Genomic DNA, 21,615 nt, shown 5'->3' with positions numbered 1-21,615 from the left:
TTTTTTTTTTTTTGATTGGGGATTGAAGTCAGCCTTGAGCTTGTAGGCAGTATTCTACCACTTGTGCCATGCCTCTAGCCTTCATCTTTTTAAGATTATAATTTATAAAAATATAAAATGAATGTACTGGGTCAGGAGAAAATAGCAAAGTACAAAACTCAGTTTGACTCCATCTATAATAGAATCTATCCAAACTGTTGTTTGCCATAATAAAAATTGGTGTTATGTTATGTAATAAAATTATGAGTGATCAGTATTTTAATTCCTAATTCATTAAGTATTTATTAAGCTTATATAGCATAGTAAATATGTTAGAACCAGCAATTAAGAGACTAGTGATGTTTGTGAAGTAATGCACCTTCTATCTGGTGAATATGATGTAACCCTTCTACTAATTACAATAAAAATATATGGGGGAAAAAAAGACTAGTGAAAACAAAGTGGAAAAAAACATTCAGGATGGTCATAAGTTTAAGAGGAAATAGACTTTTACCACACGGTATGATAAGATCTTTTATACTTAGCTAAGCTCAGTGGCTCACGCCTATAATCTTAGCTACTCAGGAGGCTGGGATCTGAGGATCGTGGTTCAAAGCCAACAGGGCACTAAAGTCCATGAGACTCTCATCTCAAGTTAACCACTAAAAAACTGGAAGTGGCATTGTGGCTCCAGGGCTAGCGTGGTAGCCTTGAGCTGAAGAGCTCAGGGAGAGTGCCCAGGTCCAGAGTTCAAGCCCTATGACTGACAAAGATTTTTTATACTTGGTTATATTGTGTTATTTGTTATTGCTATTATTTCTTGTTGCTATAGTTTTTTTTGAAAATTTTTTTAAACAGTGTAACTATATTTTAATTACTTTAAATTTTCTGCTTCATTTTAAGATCGTATTCAAATTGTACAGGCCCAGGTTTCAGTCTTCATTCAGATATTGTCATGCCCTATATTGCAAACTATGGCTCTAAAGAACAGATTGAACACTTCCTTCCCCAGATGACTGAAGGCAAATGTATTGGGGCCATAGCAATGACAGAACCTGGAGCTGGAAGGTAAGTCAACATTCTTTGGTTTTGATCTCTAGGCCAAAGCAGCAGATATTTTCTCAAGAACACTCATTGTTTCTCATTACCTCTGTGTTCTGCATATAGATAGATTCACCTTCAGATCCAAAATATTTAGAAAAACTATACTTGTGTTGTCTGTACCAAATACACACATTTTTCTTTATATGACATTTATATTTTCTTGTGTGTTTTAAGTGCTAGAGATTATTAAAATATACAGTAAGATGTGCATAAACTATATGCAAGTACTATACTGCTGTGTATAGGACTTAAGCATCCATAGATTTTGGTATCTGCAAGGATCCTGTAACTAATCCTTTGATACTTAGGGATGACTGTATTTTGTAAAAGATTAAGCTAGAATTTTATAAAAGATTAAACTACCAATGAACATGAGATATAAAACTTAATGAGACATTGTAAAGATATAAATTTCTGGCAGATCCTTGACATATCCTAAAGCCATTTTCAGTATTTCATATTTTTCATCAAAAGTTTCATATTTACTATCAAACGTTTACAGAAAATTGGGCCAGGAGTTTGACCGAGTGGTAGAGTGCTTGCCTAGCATGCACAAAGACCTGGGTTTGATTCCTTGGTACCACATACATAGAAAAAGCCAGAAGTGGTACTGTGGCTCAAGTGGTAGAGCACTTGCCTTGAGAAAGCTCAAGGACAGTGCCCAGGCCCTGAGTTCAAGCCCTAGGGCTGGCAAAAAAAAAAAAAAGTTTACAGAAAATCCACCAAAGTATATCATTACTTTTATTACCTTGATATGTCCCTATAGAAAAAAAATATTTTAATCAGGTTCAAATGTTAGGAGCTAATACTTTTTACTTACTAATCATGAAAAAGACTACATTAAAATATAATAGTATTTAGCCTTAAAATGTGATTCACATACAATTCCTTTTTTATTGGCTTTTGTTCACCCCCCAATTTACTTCATTGTTGTTTTGGAGATGAGATACGGTGGGGTTACCTTCTCATACATCCAAGAATAAGTACATTTCTTTTTCCATAGTGTCATCTGTTCTCATTCTCTTCCATTCCCTCTCTCCCTTCTCCACCCATGAATTGCATAGTTCACTTTCATCAATGTCCTGTGTAGCCAGTGCATTTCACTGCTGCACTTTTTCAACCCTTTTTTCTCTGATTCTGTGCCCTCCCCTGCCCTCCCTCAGAAGTAGATATTGATATATCAAATGTACGGAAATAATATAGAGTCAACAAAAAAAGAAAAAAACAAATTAAGAAATAAAGTCCTGGGGCTGGAAGTTTGGCCTAGTGGTAGAGTGCTTGTCTAACATGCATGAAGACCTGGGTTCGATTCCTCGGTACTATATACATAGAAAAAAGCCAGGAGTGGCTCAAGCAGTAGAGTTCTGGCCTTGAGAAAGTCCAAGGACAGTTCTCAGGCCCTGAGCCTAAGCCCAGGACTGGCCAAAATATATATGTGTGTGTGTGTGTGTGTGTGTGTGTGTGTGTGTGTGTGTGTGTGTGTGTGTGTGTATGTCCTAGGATCAAGGTTCAAAGCCAGCCCAGGCACAAAAGAACCTGAGACTCATCTCAAGAAAATGGGAAGTGGGGCTTGGCTGAAGAGTAGTGGCTGAGCCTTGAGCTGAAGAGCTCAGGGACAGCGCCCAGGCCAAGTTCAAGCCCTGTTTATTATTTTAAATGCATAGGTGCTGGGGTATTTTACCTTTGTGATTCTTTCCTAAGACTATCCTCTTTTGGTCCCACTCTATGTGGTTTTGTAGAATTCTGTGTATTTTGTCATATCCCAGTGCCTTTTAGATCTGATTTCCACCAACCAACGAGAACATGCTCTGTTTGTCTCTCTGCTCTTGGCTTACCTCACTTAACATGATTACTTTTAGTTCCATCTGTTGCTCTGCAAATGACATTATTTTATTTTTTCTAATGGTGGTGTAGAATTCCATTGTGTATAGATATCACATTTTTTTGGGATCCACTCATCTCTTGTCATATGGGTTGTTTCCATATCTTGATTGTTGTGAATAGTGCAGTGGTGAATATGTATGTGCAGGTGTCCTTATTATATCCTGGCTCCTAATATTCTTGCTACACCAAGGTGTGGTGTAGCAGGGTCATAGGGAGGGTCTATGTTTAGTTTTCTGAGGAATTTCCAGACTGCTTTCCATAGTGGTTGTACTGGATTACATTCCCACCAGCAGTAAAGTAGGATTCCTTTTTCCCCACATCCCTGCCAACAGTTGTTTTTGTTAGAATTCAAAATGTTAGCCAATCTAACTGGGATAAGATAAGATGGTATCTCAGGGTTGTTCTGATTTACATTTTCTTTATGGCCAGGGATGGTAAGCATTTCATGTGTTTCTTTGCCATTCTTACCTCTTCTGAAAAGTCTCTTCTTAGCCACTTGACCATATATTACTTGATGTATTAAATTTAGGAGTGGTTAGTTTTTTTTTTTTTTTTTTTTTTTCTTGTCTGTTCTGGGGACTGAAGTCAGAGCCTGAGCACTGTGCTTGGGCTTTCCTCAAGGCTAGAGCCACAGCACCACTTCTGGCTTTTCTATGTATAATGGTACTAAGGAATTGAACCCCGGTCTTCCTGCATGCTAGGCAAGCAGTCTACCACTAGGCCAAACTCCTGGTCCTAGGAGCAGTTAGTTTCTTGAGCTCCTTGTATATGTAGGCTATTAGGCCTATGATGTATTGCCGGCAAAGATCTTTTCCCAATTGGTTGGCTGTCCTTCTAATTTATTAAGTATGTCCTTAGCTTTGCAAAAACTTGTTATTTTAATTTAGTCCTACTTGTTGAATATCTCTCCTACCTGTTGTGCCCTTGGGACCCTATTCAAGAAGGTCCTGCTTGTATGTATAAGTTCTAATGTCTCTTCTACTCTCCCTTGTAGTAGTTTCAGAGCTTCAGGTCTCACACTGAGGTCTTTGATCCACTTTGAATTGGTGTTAGTACACGGTGACAAGCAAGGTTTTGTGCATATGGCCACCCAGTTTTCCCAGCACTAGTTATTGAAGAGACTTTGTTTTTCCATTATATGTACTTGGCTCCTTTGTCAAATATCATATGACTGTGAGAGTGTGGTTTTATTTATGGGTCTTTTAATCTGTTTCATTGATCTTCAGGTCTATTTTTGTGCCAATATCAAGCTGTTTTTGTCATGGCTCTGTAGTAGAGTTTAAAATCTGGATACCTGTGTTTTGTGTGTTTTTGATTTTTTGTTTGTTTTTTGTTTTTTGTTTTTTTTGCCTACAACTGATTTAGGTATTCTAAGTCATGTGTTGTTTCATATGAATTTTTAGATTATTTTGTCTATCTCAGTAGTGAACATCATTGGGATTTTGATGAGGATTGCATTGAATTTGTATATCATTTTTGCCTATATAATCATTTTTACAATATTGATTCTACTTATCCATGAACATGGAAGTTCTTTCCATTTCCTGATATCTTCTTTGATTTCTTTCATTATTCTTTATTGTTTCTCATAATTTTTGCTATAAAGATCTTTTACATCTTTGGTTAGGTTAATTCCTAGGTATTTTTATTTTATTTTTTTATTACAAATGGGGTTGTTTTCATGATTTTCTTTTTTACCTGTGCACCGTTGCCATACAGAAGGGCTACCAATTTTTATTTATTTATTTTATTTTTTTGTCAATGCTGGGGCTTGACCTCAGGGCCTGGGCATTGCCTTTGAGTTTTTCACTGTCACTTGAGCTACAGCACCGCTACCAGTTTTTTCTGTGTATGTGGTACTGAGGAATTGAACCCAGGGCTTTGTTCATGCTAGGCAACCACTCTACCACTAGGCCACACTCCTAGCCTAGGGCTACTGATTTTTGTGGATTAATTTTGTATCCTGCTACTTTGCTGAAGTGGTTGATTAGTACTAGGTGTTTGGGGCTGGAGATTTTTTAGGTCCTTTAGGTATAAGAGCATGTCATCTGTAAATAGGGATAGTTTAATTTCTTCTTTCCCTATGTGAATCCCTTCAGTATCCTTTTCTTGCCTTATTGCTCTGGCTAAGAATTCCAGAACTATATTGAATAGGAGTGATGAGAGTGGGCATCCTTGGCATTTTCCTGATTTTATAGGAAATGGTTTTAGTTTCTCCCTATTTAGTATGAAATTGGCTATTGGTCTGTTGCCCAGGCCCAGAGTTCAAGCCCCACACCAACACAACCAACAACAAAATATATATTGTCCCTGAGCTCTTCAGCTCAATTCTACCACCCTACCCCTGGAGCCCAGGTGCCACTCCCATTTTCTGGTAATTAATTGGAGATAAGAGTCTCGAGATCTTAAGTTTCCTGGCACGATCCTCGGATCTCAGCCTCCTGAGTAACTAGGATTATAGGTGTGAGCCACCGCATCTGGCTCAGGCATGTTCCTTCTATTCCTAGTTTCTCCAAAGCTTTTTAACATAAATAGATGTTACATTTTGTCGAAGTCTTTTCTGCATCTCTTTGAGATGATCATGTGGTTCTTGTCCTTGGGTCTGTTGACCGGAGCTAGCTGAAAGTAGCTCTGTCCAATCTGCAGTGGGGGCTGGAAAGGTTAGATGGGGCCTCCAGGATGGGCATGGACTTTGGAAAGAGTGGGATCCCACAGTTGTGGGGTAGTTTGTTTTGGCCGCGGGTTGGCTCTCCTCCCTCAGGTGGACACTTAGCCTTTGGAATAAGTATGCTTCGTGGCACCTAACCAGGGAGCCGTCCACCAGCAGCTGGGTGGTTAGACCTGTCTGCTGTGGCGGGGAGGGTAGGATTTTGTCTGTGTTGTTTTCAAACAGGCCAGTTTCCCTGCCAGTAGCCAGGGCTGTGGCAGACGCCGGGTCCTACCACTGTCTGTATTTTTAATATTGTAATTGAAAATATTTCCTTTATACTTACACTTTATAAAAAGTATTCTCCTACAAAAAAGCATCTCATCTGAAACATAGTCTTAACAGATGATTTTATCTTTATATACTTACATATGTTTTTATATTAGTTATACAGGAGTTTTACTGTGACATTTCCACACACGTATAAAATGCTTTGGTTTTAGCTATTAAAGGTAGCTAAGTTTTTATTGAAAAGATATATGGGAAAGGGAAGGTTAGGTACATACTGACACATAATCTCAGGGATGTAGTAACATTGACACTTTGGGGTCTTGTGTGTTCATTAGGCACCTGTATATACTATGAGATTTTAATCATATATTTGTTCATGAAAGATCTTTATAATAGGGGCCAGGAGTTTGGCCTAGTGGTAGAGTGCTCGCCTAGCAAGCATAAAACCCTGGGTTCGATTCCTTGGTACCACATACACAGAAAAAAGGTGAAGTGGCTCAAGTGGTAGAGTGCTAGCCTTGAGAAAGCCCAAGGACAGTGCCCTAGTCCTAAGGTCTAGCCCCAGGACTGACAAAAAAAAAAATAGATCTTTATAATAAGGCATGATTTTTCTTACTGCAATGGTGTGAACATGCATCTACTAATAGAAATTATATAATAGTGTATCCAGTTTTAATGATCACATCATATCATGTACATATTTTAAGAACACTTACATGGTTTTTATTTTCAATTACAGTGATTTACAAGGAGTAAGAACAAATGCAAAAAAAGATGGAAGTGATTGGATTCTCAATGGAAGCAAGGTGTGTAAAGGACTTCTCAAGCCTTTCTGTAGAAGCAGGGCATGCTTATCCATATCTCAGAGCTACTCACTCATTTTTAATTTCTGTGTGTGTGACAGGTTTTCACTATGTAGCTCAGGCTCTCCTGGAGCTCAATGTATAGGTGAGGGTGGCCTCAAATCTTCCTGCCTCGGCCTCTGCATTGCTACAATTAGTAGGCATGCACCATCATGCCTAGCTTTTGATGATTGACACATCTAAAGACTTACACAGGAGTTGTTTACTAAACCGGTGATAGTAACTTATCCTTATATATGACATAGATATGTGTGTGACCTTTTTTATATTCCATGTTGGGTTTTTCCTCACATATGCCATGGTTTTAGCATCCAAACAGCCCTTACCAAATGAGACAGGCAACAGCTGACTTTTATTATGATGAAAGATTCAAGGGAAAGCATTCTAATAGAGATGACAACATTTTCAGAAGATCCTTACAGCAAAAGACACCACGTGATAGAATTCATAAGCCTTCTAGCCTTCTGAAAAGTGACCCACTAATACAAATGGAATGTATCTCAATAAGGGTTATCTATGATTCAAAAACAAACAGATCCCAAAGGGCAAAAATAAGTGAAGGCAAACTATCTAAGATTATGTCTGGTATATACTCGGTAAGTATATTTCACTGATTGAATCTTTGTTGTTGTTGTTGTTGGTCATGGGGCTTGAATTCTGGGCCTGGGTGCTATCCCTGAACTCTTCAGCTGAAGGCTACCACTCTACCACGTGAGCCACAGTGCCACTTGCAGTTTTCTGGTAGTTAATTGAAGATAAGAGTCTCATGGACTCTTATCCTGGGCTGGCTTCAAATTTCCATCCTCAGATCTCAGCCTCCTGCATAACTAGGATTACAGATATGAACCACTGGTGCCTGGCCCCTTTTTTTTTTTTTGCCGTCATGGTGCTTGAACTCAAGGCCTAGGCACTGTCCTCAAGCTTTCTCAAGGCTAGAGCTCTACCACTTGAGCCTCAGCACCACTTCCAGTTTTTTTCTATGTATGTGGTACTGAGGAATCGAACCCGGGTCTTCATGCATGCTAGGCAAGCACTTTAACCACTAGGCCAAACTCCTGGCCTCATTGTTCTGTTTTTATATGCAAACAAACTACTTCAACCATATATTCATCCTTGTTCACTGCTGTCTATAGCCCCAACCCTCTCCTATTGTTAACACTCCCTTTTCATTTCTTTGAGTTTTTGCTCTAATTTTTAGTAAATATATGCCAAAATGAGCACCTCTACAAGGATTTTGAGCAAAAAGTTTTGTAATGAAGTAATTTTTTTTTGCCACGATGTATAGAATTTTTTGAAGGATATATTTAGATACATGCATTTATAAAGGTCCTTGATGGCTTTGCTACAGAACTTTCTAAGCATTGGGGATAGATGTGTAAACAGAAAATGGCTATGAGCCTAAGTAGGGAGGAATGGTAGGGGACTTCTATAAACGTGTTATCAGTAACTCTTCACCACTGCCTTTATTTGTTGCTTGTTTCATACTAATAATATATATACCAGCTTTTAGTACTTTAGAGTACAGATCTTCTTGTAAGAGCATAAATGTTACTGGATCACCACCACCATCACCATTTTATACCCTACTGAGAGAAAAGCATTTGACTATAGTTGACATAATGGCAAACTGATGGTTCTCTGGGAATAAGGGACGAAACAGGAGAGATAAAGCTAAGCCCATTAACCTCACAGATGAAAATCAACCTTATGTCTACCTAGATCAGGTACACAGAGTACAAAAACATGCCTGCCCTGTTTTAGTCTTGAGTATGCTTTCTCTAATCTTGACTTGTATGTGAATATGAATATTGCAGAGCATTATAGTGTTTTTGGGGTTTTGCAGACGTTCATCACTAATGGGTGGTTAAGTGATGTTGTGATTGTAGTCGCTGTCACAAATCGTGAAGTTCGCTCTCCTGCCCATGGCATTAGCCTTTTCCTGGTGGAAGATGGGATGAAAGGATTTACCAAGGGGCAGAAGTTGAATAAAATGGGTTTGAAAGCTCAGGTAAGCTATAATAAAGTCATATTCAGATAATTCAGTTTATTTTCAGTCACAAGAAAGACATACAGAATTTTATGTGGTATATACTTCCCTATGTGGAATTCCTAAAATAAGTTTTTATAAATGGTAGTGGAGATTTATTCTCACCAATGCCACTATATCACATGCTGGTAGTCAAGAAGGGGACTATTTCAAGGTTTTTGAAATACCAGCTTTTGAAATGGCAAAATTATCTGCAAGGTAGTAAGCTGTTTGTTTATGAAATTTATTAAAGAACTGAAGAAAATATTTCTCCTATTTAAGAAAACCTTATGTTTTGTATATATAATATATGATGCTTATAAATAAAACATAATCTTATATAGCATAATATAATGGATATATATAAATATAATATAATCTATTATATTAGAAATTCTTATTCCAGTACCTAAAGCACTAGATAGTTTTAGGACATGAATGACAGTGAGTGAATGTCCATGGTAAAAATCACAAGCTTTGAATCAGATGGACCTGAATTTGAATTAGTGGTTTACCATTTACTGCTGTGTTCAATATGTTTTTATATGACTTCTATTTTTTTCTTTTATGGAAATTGTAGAAGTTAACTCACTGAGTTATTGGAAACTTAAATGAACTATTCTTTACTTTAATTGTATGGCCTTTTAGGATACTGCAGAACTATTTTTTGAAGATGTTCGATTGCCAGCTAGTGCCCTACTTGGCGAAGAGAATAAAGGTTTCTATTACCTCATGCAAGAGCTTCCACAGGTTAGAAACACTTATAAAGAGTCACTGTTTTAGGATAATACTGAATTATTGCAAAACTAGTGGTATAGCCAACTATTTGACTTTAATTTTAGGTTTAAAAACTATAAATGGTATAAGCTGTATAAATAACTGAACTGAATGATATCCAACCAAAACTTATAAAGTAAGGAACTATAGGTATTTCAGTTCTGTGGTTCTTAGAACGATTTCAGTTTAACTATAAAACAAGAGCTTTTAGCTCTTTATAAGACAGTGTCACCAAAAAAATGGGCAGTTTTTAGATATCTCAGTCAAATGGTAAAGATTTTAAATTCAGACTAAAAATTTTAGTTAAAATCATTTCCACTTGTGTTTTTGACATGTAGTTGCTTGATAATGATTACTGGTCTTAGATGTCAGCATATTATAGGGTAGATTTGTCTAGTGACTGCATGACATGAACTGAACATGAAACAAGGATAAACAACTAGGAGTAGTGTCATTTAAGTGAAATGTATTAATTAGCATTTAATTACAACATAATCAAATTAAACTGCCTAAGGCTAGTTTTGTTCATATAAGTAGAATTTAACCTATGCACTTTACGATGTTGATTTCTGCAGATACATTGTTATACAGTACACAGATATCAATAAAATTCATAAATTATAAATTACATATAATTATATAATACATATAGTCATTTATAGAAATATAGGATTAGCCTTAGTCATAAGGTTATTTATTGTAATTGAAATTATGTTAAAATTATTTGTGTGATTAGAATCATTTAAGACCTAACTTTTGGGTTATAGGAAAGGCTTCTAATTGCTGATATAGCAATTTCGGCCTGTGAATTCATGTTTGAAGAAACCAGGAACTATGTTAAGCAGAGAAAAGCTTTTGGAAAAACAATTGCACATATACAGGTAAGCTTATTATTAGTTTATTTATTTAACTGGAATAAGTCTTGGATGAACATAAATTTGCTAAATTTTGATATTAAAATGCTTTTGGAAACCATGAAAGTGGAAGAGAGCTGGGTATAGTGGCCTACGCCTGTAATCCTAGCTACTTAGGAGGCTGAGATCTGAGGATCAAGATTCAGAGCCAGCCCAGGCACAAAAGGACCTGAGACTTTTATCTCCAGTTAATCTCTAGAAAATGGGAAGTGGGGCTTGGCTCAAGGGTAGGGCAGTAAGCTGAAGAGCTCAGGAATACCGCCCAGGCCCAGAGTTCAAGCTCCATGACCAACAACAACAAAAAAAAAGCAAAGCAAAGAAAAAAGAAAGTGGAAGAGATTCTTAGGGGAAATAGAGTAGAAAATGAAAGGGGAAAAGGGGCAGGGAGGGGAGACTAAAAATAAGACTTAAGGGAAGAAACTACCAGATTTGAAATTGAAATAAGAAAGGTTGAAATAATGGAAAATCAGGGGGAAAAAAGGTTGAAATAAGAAAGGAAAAGTCTCATACTGTTACAGTATCTTACATTGTTATCGGTATATTGTATATATGTTTATTTGAAATAGGAAAGGGAAGGGGAAAAAGAAGATGAAGGGAAGGGGTGGGGGGAGGGGAATGAGGAGCAAAACATGAGAAGGGGTATCAGTATATGTGAAGTAATGCACCCTCTGTCTGGCAAATATAACTGTAACCCTTCTATTAATTACAATAAAAAATAAAAAATAATAAAATGTAGATACTCAAAATGAAAAAAAAATGTGAGAAAGAACTCCCCCCCCCCCCAAAAAAAAAGAAAGGAAAAGTCTGGCAAGACAACTGGTAATAAAAGTTAGGAAACAAATCAAATCAGGAAAGTATTGTCCTAGAAACCACAAAAAGGATTTCAGATTAAGAGAAGTAAAGTTATGTTTAGAGTGTACAGCTTTAGGGAAATTGGGTGCAAGTGTGGTTTAAGTCTTAGCACAGTTACTGACGTTTCTGTGGTCTAGGTCTACTTAAGTTGTGTATGCTCTCAGAAATACTTTTCTGCTTGTTTGCAAAACTTACAAATAGAGATACTGTCCTATTTGTTAATAGAATTAGTAGCTATTTCATATATTTACTGTGAGGACTTGATGGAATAAAACACAAGTGCTTTTTTAATATTGCCTATTAAAATATTCTTTTACTTAGGTCAGTCATTAATACTATTTTTTTCCTTAAATAATGTCTAGTCCATTTTGTTAGAATATGGGAGATCTTTTTTTTTTTTTTGCAAATGTCTTGCTGTTGTTTGAAATATGATCTTTCTCTGTCTCTTCTTACGTGTGTGCTGGGCTTGTACTCAGGGCTTAGGAGCTGTCCCTGAGCTTTAGTGCTCAAGACTAATGCTCTACCATCTAAGCCACAGCTTCATTTCTGACTTTTTGATGATTAATTGGAAGTCACAGTCTAATGGACTTTGCTGCCTAAGCTGCCTGTGATTCTAATTCTCAGATCTCAGCCTCCTCAGTTGCTAGGATTATAGGCGCTATCACGCTTCTGTGACTTTTGAGAACTGCTTGCTGTCATTTTTTCTAATGTCTTAAAGAAAAAATGTCTTTAATCCTGTCTTTTTTTTAATATAGTTTTTATTGTAATTAATAGAAGGGTTACATGATATTTGCCAGATAAATGGTGCCTTAATTCCCACACATTGATACCCTTTCACATGTCATGGTCCCCATTTCCCTTCCCCTCTCCCCCACCCCTCCTCTTGTTTTCCCCCGTTCCCTATCCAATTTCAGATAACCGAATACAAATATATCTGATATATCAGGTAACAAAGTGAGATAGTGTAACAATATGAGATAACCAAGGGACAGTAGAAGTGATGAGAGATAACATAGTACCTTAAGAACAACAATCATTATATGGCTTATGTTTACATCATATTTTAAATGACAAGTTTAACAAACAATTGTTCAAGGAGGGAATCTCTAATTACATTCTCTGGGACTTAATCTTTAGAACTTAATCAAAATTAGGCTAATGGTTTATATTTCATAGAAACATATCAGTTTATGAAATAAAACATGATTATAGAGTCATAGATTTTTTTGTCTATATAGTTATGTTTGTATTTCCATTAGCATGTTTTAATCCTGTCTTAACTAATATGAAATATCTAGAACAATCTCATTAATATACACATTCTATGAAGAAAAGATTTAAAAACATAAGGATGACAAAATAAGTCCAGTTGAATTGCTAAATTGTGATTTACTTAAAAGCTAAGATTTTTGCTTGATTTTGTATTCTGAAAGAAGGCCTAGCTTTATAGTTTTAGCCTGCCATCAAACACAGTCTTGCTATTTTGGCCTTCTTAATTCTGGGATTAACAGGTATACCTCACTGTGCCCAGTTAAGAGCAATGAGGTAATCCTGTCTCTGGCTCAGTGCCTGACTTCTCCCCTTCAGCATTCAGAAAACTCAGGGATCACAATCACACTCATGTGTGTTTAGTATCTTGGAGGGAGGACAAGATTCAATGTCCATTTATTATCTTACTCAAAATACTGATTGGTCACAGTGGCTCACACTTGTAATTCTAGCCATTTCAGAAGTCTAGGGTTGAGCCTGTGGAAAGCTCGCTAAAGGAAAAAATTTGCAAGACTCTTTTCAACTATTGTAAAGCTAGGCACAGTAGTGGTGTGCATCTGCCATCCAGCTATGCTGGAAGTGTAAATAGAAGGATCATGATCCAGAGTAACTTGGACAAAAATAACCTATTCAAACCACAGTGAGAGCAAATTGGTGTCAAGGCATGAGCCAAGCAGTAGCACCTGTCTGATAAGTGCAAGACCCTAAGTTCAACCCAATCCCCACCCCTACCCCCAATAATCTATAGAGAAGTGCTGTCACGTATGATTAGTTTCTGTTGGTTAATTTTTTTTTAATTTCATTGAGCATTCAACTGTAATGTGCTATCTATGACTCTGGAAATATACACTAAAGTTCCTGGAAATATAAAAGAAATTCTTCACATCTATCAAAATGTAACATTCATACCGAAAGTGGAATACTAGCATTTGCTTCAAAAATCCAGCCTTCACCAATAATGTTTATTAAAACATTTTTATAGAGTAAAGTTTAAGCCAACTTAAACATGGGATCAACTAGATATAATTTCCATCCCTCTGCAGATATGCTTTTCCTATTTATAGAATTTATATTAGGTTACATCAAGGATGATTATAATATTACATAGATTACCTAAGTGCCTCAAAAAGATGTGATTTGTTGTTTAAACATGATGGAACTAGAAAACTATTATTATTTTCCTTTATGATTAAAAGTTCCTTTTTTTTTTTGTCATCAGTCATGGGGCTTGAACTCTGGGTTTAGATGCTGTCCCTGAGCTCTTCAACTCAAGGCTACTGCCTTACCCCATGATCTACAGCCCCACTTCCACTTTTCTAGAGGTTAACTGGAGATAAGAAGTCTCACATTCTTACATTCTTTTTTTTTTCCAGCCCTGAGCTTGAACTCAGAGCCTGAGTACTGTCCTTGGATTTTCTTAAGGCTAGAGCTCTACCACTTAAGCCTCAGCACCACTTCTGGCTTTTTTCTATGAATGTGGTATCAAGGAATCTAACCCGGGTCTTTGTGCATGCTAGGCAAGCACTCTACCACTAGGCCAAACTCCCAGCCAAAAGTCTCACATTCTTTAGTGAAGCCTGGGCTGGCTTTGAACTGCGATCCTCAGATCTCAGCCTTTGAGTAGTTAGAATTACAGGGGTAAGCCACCACACCTGGCTTAAAGTTTCTTTAAAAAGTATATTCAAGACTGTTGTGGTCAGTGGACTGCATGCGTGAGCAAGTGATATAGTCATCATAACATGATAGCTTAATTATTACCTAAGTTTTTGTAGAGATGCTGGTGCAGCCAAGCAGTCATATAAAATATCATGTATACAATTTTTCAGACTACATAGTACTTGAAAATAACTGATTATACTCCTTGTATATGTATTACACTGCACTTTTGGTTATTATTCTAGGGTATTTTCCATTTAGTTATTACAAAGTGTATCGCAAAACAGTTTGCCATGTTCATGCCAACAGCAGCCTCATTTTGTTTTCCATGTCTTAACTGTATCAGTAGTTCCTGTAGATTGACATCCAGTCAAGATTTGTGTAATTCCATTGTGACATTTAGACAGTGATGAAAGTGCCTAATGGCATGTTTCACAGAACATTTCCGTATTATAGTACATTTGTACTGAATTGCAATTTTTTTTTATCTTTTTTTTTTTTTGCCAGTCCTGAGGCTTGAACTCAGGGCCTGAGCACTATCCCTGTGCTTTTTCAAGGCTAGAGCTCTACTGCTTGAGCAACAGCACCACTTGTAGCTTTTTCTATGTATGTGGTATGGAGGAATTGAACTGTTTGTACATGCTAGGCATGGCACTCTACTAGCATAAACTCCCTACCCTTAACTGCATTTTTGTAGCAAAAAAAAAAAAAAGAAAGAAAGAAAAGAAGAGAAACATATGTTGTCTAAAAGGCAACATCCTTAAGTGGATGACTCTGTTTTTCTCTTCTTGTTTCCTTCACCTAGTGAGCAATGAAGTGAAATGGAATGTTCTTTTCTAACGAGGGCTCTTAGTCATTTTCTATGTAGTAGATTCTCTTGATTCTAAAGACACAAAGTATTAGGGAAAGGAATAGGAGAAGGGAAAATTACACTTTGTCCTTCACGCACTAAAACAGTTCCTAGACCCTTCAGCCATGAGTTAAATAGTGGTAAAATTAACAAATTTTATTTGTTTTGTTTTACATTAAGTCATTTAAGCTGTTGCTTAAATGACTACTAATTGTCACCTCTTCAAGATGGGTTATAAATTCTGAAATTCTAAGATATTCAAAAGCTGAAAGAGATTCTGACCCATCCATTTAGTAATTTGGGATGGATTTTAATGCTAGCTGCATTATTACCTATTAGCAAATATCAATGGCTATTAAGGATTTTGCTTTGTGCAAGTTGATCACTCAAAATACTCTGCTAATAAAATGAAGTGCAATTATTAGCTGCCATTTGTTAGAGATTGATTTTAGAGAGGATGCCATGGTGTCTACAGTGAAGAACAAAGTTATATTCTGTTTAGTAATACACAGTCCAGTGCCACAAATATGTCAATATTTAATCTCTATCTGAAGGGTGTAAATCATAAGCTCTTGGAAACATTTTTTTTTTCAGACTCCTGGACTAAAGTAAAAATTCTAATTTATTTCAGCCTGGTCTGAAATTTAGCTTCAGTCTCAAGAATCTCAGGAATTACACAGGAAAAGCTCTTGTATGAGAGAATCAGGCTGAGATTTTCATTCATGTTTTAAAATAGTATGTAAATTCTTAGAGGTAGCATCAAATACAATGGAAATTGTCAGATTGTTCATTTTCCAGCTGAAGTGTCTAAGTGGGGAAATAATCATATATATGTGTGTATTTACTTTCCCATTATATATAATTAATATATAAAATGTAATTATTATGATTAATATAGTTAACATTACTATATATAGATATATAGATAGATAGTTAGATATAAATCAATGAGTAAACATTTCATGAAAACTCCTGAAAATAAGTGCTTAGGTCTCCTAATTTAACTCAGAGTTCTTTTTTTTTTATTGCATTTTATTGTTGGGATAATGTATAGAGGGGTTACCAGACATTTGTCTGGTAATGGGTGCATTATTTCTCAAACCTTGATACCCCTTCTCATGTTTTTGTTCCCCTTCTCCTCCCCCTGTTTTTTTCGGGGGAGGGGGCTGTTGATCAGCTGTGGGACTTGAACTCTGGGCCTTGGTGTTGTCTCTGAGCTCTTCACCTCAAGGCTAGTGCTCTTGAGCCACAGTGCTACTTCCTGTTTTCTGGTGGTTACTTGGAGGTAAGAGTCTCTCAGATTTTTATGCTCAGGCTGGCTTTGAACCATGATTCTCAGATCTCAGCCTCCTGAATAGCTAGGATTATAAGTGTGAGTCACTGGTGCCCAGCTTAGCTCAGAATTCTTAAAATATATTGGTATTCATTACCTTCTTGCAGAAGTTCACAGCATGTTCAGAAGGTGGCAGTAGCATTCTTCCTCCACTCGTTCATTGTAGATACAAAACAGTATTATTTTCCAAGGGAAGTATACAGATAGGTGGAACGCATTAATTTCTAACTTGAATTACTCCAAGTAGTTTCAGGAGTAACATCCACTTTGAGCCATAGTGAATGGCTTTTAAGTTCTACAGCAGAATGATCAAAACATTTTTTCATATATTTTTATTGTAATTAATAGAAGGGTTACATTATATTCTCCAGATAGAAGGTGCATTAATTCACATACATTGATACCCTTTCTCATGTCTTGGTCCCCATTTCCCTCCCCCCGACCCCTCAAAAACATTTTTATCTGAATTTCAGAAGGAAGGTAGAGCCAGCTCACCACAGTGGGCCTCAGAGTTCAGCTAGAATAGGGTGTACTTTTGTAAGCTACTATAAATAGAATGCGCCAGTATTTCAAGTCCAAGCCAGTTTCCTGAAGAGCTGGTGCCAGCGGCAACAGATGTAAACTCAAAAGTTCAGGATGTGAGAGCCAAGAGTGAAGAATGAAATAAAACTTTACCAAAGCAGGAGCCATAAATAACAATTGAGGTTTGTATAAATGGAACAGGAATACTATTGATTGCCCCTGGACAGTAGGAGAAGATTAATCCATGGTATGTTAACATTGACAAGACAGAACATTTCATTGATCTTAGAGACTGGCTACGTAAGTTGACAGAGAGGGTGGAAAGAGATAAAAGAAGGTGTTGGATTTGCCCTCCAACTTGTTTCTTTGTTATTTTACATCTAGGCAAGATGGAAGTATAGGGAAGTGTGCTTGGATGAAAAAAGGTGTTTTAAGAAGCTGTACCTGAAGTACTGCACCATAAGATGGTGCTCATGCAGTAGAACCATGGTGTTTTAAAGTAGTTTTCTTTGTTTAAATTTTAGATTAAAGCATGAGATTTAATTTATGTAATATAGCTATTTTTATATCTTTCAGCACAAGTTTTTTTTTTAGCACTGAACTATACTGGGTCTAAGAAAAAAAAATTGTGCTAGTGCTAGTATTGGGGTTTGAATTTAGGGTCTTGTGTTCTTGCTTTTTTTTTTTTTTAAACTCAAGGCTTGTGCATGATTATTGGAACCATGCCTTCACTTTGAGATTTTTACTGGTTAATTGGAGATAAGAGTCTCCCAGATTTATCTTCCCAGGCTGGCTGGCTGGCTTCAGACCCCATTCCTCAGATCTTAGTGTCCTGAGTAACTAGAATTACAGATTTTAGCCACTGGCTCCTGGCTTAATTTAATTTTATTAAAGAACATATGCCCTCCCTCCACCCACCCAATTTGTGGGAAGAAACTCCAGTAATTCCACTTTGATTTTGTTCTAGAGGTTGTGTTTGTGTGTGTGTGTGTGTGTGTGTATGTGTAATTCTGAGATATGGAGTAAAATGTGTACTCTTACTGTGATCTTTTTCTTTCAATTCAAGACAGTACAACACAAACTAGCAGAATTAAAAACAAACATATGTGTAACCAGAGCTTTTGTGGACAACTGTCTACAGCTTCATGAAAAGAAACGCCTGGACTCTCCCTCTGCTTCCATGGCGAAATATTGGTATGCATTCTACAATAATTAAAATGTGTTTTCTGGGACTGCTATGGAATTCTGCCAACTTTTAGTGCAGCCTTGAGGGTATTAAAGGAAGGAGGCTGTGTAAATGAAAAATAGCTGTAAAAGTTAGATTTAAAATACTGCTGCAGAGTTCTATTAGGCCTGTTAGCAATGTGCTAGAAATTATGCAAGTTGGTATTTAATTTATAAGCTACCATTTAAAATAAAAGAGTGAGGGACTGAAATAGAGTGACTGATGAGTTCATTTACATAGCCATTTAAGTACATATTACCTACAGAGAAGCAGTATGTTAGATTAAAAGGGTAGAACAGTGAAACAGTGAGGGATCTTTCAGAGAAGCCTCAGTTCTTCTATTACATATTCCAGTTATTTCTGATTCTTTTGGGGACAGCTTTGTATTAACCTTGAAATAATTTGGTTTGATAGGATTTTTCTTATGTGAAGTGTTTTCCTGGTCTGAGGGGGAAAAAAATACTGTACAGTCAAAAGTTCTATGTTCTGTTTAATGAAGAAACACAGTACTACTGTTAAATTTCAAAAGGCTTTGATTTAAATTAGATGAATAGTAGTGTGAAACATGAAGTACTTGTAAACAAAGAACTATATATCAAGCTTTTATGCAATAAATCTATAATGATAATGATAAACTTGCTAGCAGACAGAAATGTAAAGTTACTAAAAGCTTGCATTTCTGGGAAGACTTTCTAACAAATTCTTTAACTAGTGCAAAAAAAAAATCAGATCAAGAGCGTGGCCTAGTGGTAGAGTACATGCCTCGCATACACAAAGAAGCCCTGGGTTCGATTTCTCGGTACCACATACACAGAAAAAGTTGGAAGTGGTGCTGTGGCTCAAGTGGTAGAGCACTAGCCATGAGAAAGCCCAGGGACAGTGCCCCGAGTTCAAGCCCCAAGACTGGCACACACACAAAAAAAGAATTTTAGATATTATTGAGAAAAGAGAAGCTTTCACAGATTATTGACCTTATCCTTTGAAAATACCAGAATTATAAGCATAATGACATTTAACATGGAAACAGAACTACTAATTATAGCCAAGTAAATAGTTCTCTAAAATACTTGCCAAGCACAAAAAATACTGAACTCCACATATAACTATCCCCAGAGATTTGTCCTTTAATCATTAGATTATTAGTTTTTTTCTAGGAACATCCTCACCTGTCTTGTGGCTTGAGTTAAAATTAATTTAAATATGAAAATGTACATCTGTATACTTTTGCCTTATATTTTCTACCATTGAGAAGTAGAAAAGAACTATAAACTAATGTATATTGTTGTTTTTATTATTATTATTTTGGCCAGTCCTGGGACTTACACCCAGGGCCTGGGCACTGTTATTGGCTTTCTCAAGGCTTGTGCTCTACCACTTGAGCCACAGTATCACTTCCAGTCTTTTCTATGTATGTAGTACCAAGGAATCAACCCAGGGCTTTGTGTAAGCACTCTACCACTAGGCCAAGCTCTCAGCCTATATTGTTATTTTTAACCTTTTTTTTTTTTTTTTTTTTTTGTCTTTTCTTTCTTGGTACCAGGGATTGAATCCAGGACACTGCACTTGCTAGGCAAGCGCTTTGCCACTAACCTACATCTCAGCCCCTTATATTGTTATCTTAAGGGTATTTTAACCCTACCATTCATATTATCGATTTCACTGATAGTTTAATTTGTTGCTGGGTAAGTTCTGTTGTAGAGCTTTTGCCTAGCAGGTGGAAGACCTGGGTTTCAGTCCCCAGCCCTGTAAAACAAACAATTGTGTAAGATCAGAGAAAGTATCTCCTCCCCTCCAAGCCCTAATCATCCCCTAAAGTTACTACCTATGTGAAGGCATGCACTTCAGTAGTAAACCCTTGAGGTTTTACTTCTGCCTTCAGTTTGTTTCTGATAGACTGGAACCATAATTTTTTTTAATTTATTGTTTTAGTGGTTTTACAAAGAAGCTACAGTTCTGTAAGTCACGTTCTGAGTACAGTGCATCTTGATCAGTGTTACCCAGAACCATAAATATTTAGTTTTTGAAATTCATAATTGTCTTTAGGGAAGTAGAGGTGTGGCGCAACTGGTAGAGTACCAGCCTTGGAAATAGGGAGCCAGTGAGAATCCAGGACCCTGAGTTAAAGCTCTAGTATTAAGCCAGCCCTGGCACTAAAGTAGGTGAGACTCTTATCGCCAGTTAACCACCAGAAATCCAAAAGTGGGAATGTTGCTCAAAGGGTATGGTGGTAGCCTTGAGCTGAAGAGCTCAGGGACAGCGCCCAGACCCAGAGTTCAAGTCCCATGACTAACAAGAACAAAAAAAAAAGCTCCATTATCAGCACACACACACACCTCACATGTACACACATGTGTACACACCCACACACAGAATTGTCTTGTTAGATCATTACATGTTTGGAGAAGGAAAGACATTACAAAGGCAAAAAGTTCTAGATGGCTAAATAGTTCAGATGAATAAAGAATCTAAATAGCTTAAACCTAATTCCACTCTTTACCCTTTTCAAGCCCAAATAGCCAAAACCTGATATTCTGAGTTTTCCATATTTTGCTTCTAGCCCTAATATTGTTTATGTGAAAGTACACCTGAATTTATTCTGTATGTAATTTGTATCAGCCTTTCTAGCTGTCTGATATGCCTATTTGAGTTGCTGGATAACTGTCTACGTCCTGATTATGAAGAGTCTCATGAAAATAGATTCAACTTTTCTCTTTTTTTGCTTTTTATTTTGCTCATCTAGGGCATCTGAATTACAGAACCATGTAGCTTATAACTGCGTTCAGCTTCATGGAGGCTCAGGATACATGATGGAGTATCCTATTGCAAAGTAAGTATGTTTTTTTTTTATTCTCTTCTAAATCATATGAAAATAGAAAAAGAAAAATTCTTTAGTGTACTTTGTACATCAGATACAGAGGGAAAGAAGGTACAGAATTATTTTCTCACTAAGGATTATATGCAGTCAAATAGAAGTAAGGTTTTGTTATGTTTAGAAGAAGTAAAGGAAAATACATAAGAACTTAATGCTTGGCTTTGAAATACATGTATCTTAATTTGCTTATTTTGAATTTTACTGTTTTTGTTATGTTGAACTGGGTATCAGATCCAGGTTTCTTGCACTGCTGAGCAAGCACTTGAACCACTTCCCATGTTACTTTGTAAGGAAAAAAAATAGCTGAATGAGAATAATTAGGCTACATACCAAAGTACGTAAAGTGTCATAACTTAAATACTTGGTTAGTTAGTTTTGAAAAGTAAAAGTATTTTTTCCAAATATTTTTATCTCATCAATAGAAGTAAACACACTTCTTTTAATTGTGCTAGATATGAATCTTCTGAGTGAAAAACAGAAACCACTTCATAGTTCCTTCTTCAAAGCTTTTCCTCCATTTTCATAGCTTTCTCTTTTCTTACAGTCTTTGC

The 21,615-nt window shown here is 36.6% G+C and overlaps 1 protein-coding gene across 1 annotated transcript in view; it reads left to right on the top strand.

Annotated features, from left to right (window-relative positions):
• The window catches only part of Acadl (acyl-CoA dehydrogenase long chain), a 37,292-nt gene that overhangs the window by 11,155 nt on the left and 4,522 nt on the right, over positions 1–21,615 (top strand). Inside the window, exons 4-10 of the mRNA XM_090354747.1 lie at positions 883–1,047; positions 6,645–6,711; positions 8,612–8,776; positions 9,443–9,544; positions 10,339–10,452; positions 18,034–18,161; positions 20,933–21,019. Coding sequence (XP_090210873.1) covers positions 883–1,047; positions 6,645–6,711; positions 8,612–8,776; positions 9,443–9,544; positions 10,339–10,452; positions 18,034–18,161; positions 20,933–21,019 — 828 coding nt within the window. The remainder of the gene's footprint in view (positions 1–882; positions 1,048–6,644; positions 6,712–8,611; positions 8,777–9,442; positions 9,545–10,338; positions 10,453–18,033; positions 18,162–20,932; positions 21,020–21,615) is intronic.

This window comes from Megascapheus bottae, chromosome 21 (assembly GCF_031878675.1).
Source record: "Megascapheus bottae isolate mThoBot1 chromosome 21, mThoBot2.hap1, whole genome shotgun sequence".
Classification (NCBI taxonomy): Eukaryota; Metazoa; Chordata; class Mammalia; order Rodentia; family Geomyidae; genus Megascapheus; species Megascapheus bottae.
The sequence above is the reverse complement of the archived record's forward strand: the minus strand, read 5'-3'. Positions and strand labels throughout refer to the sequence as shown.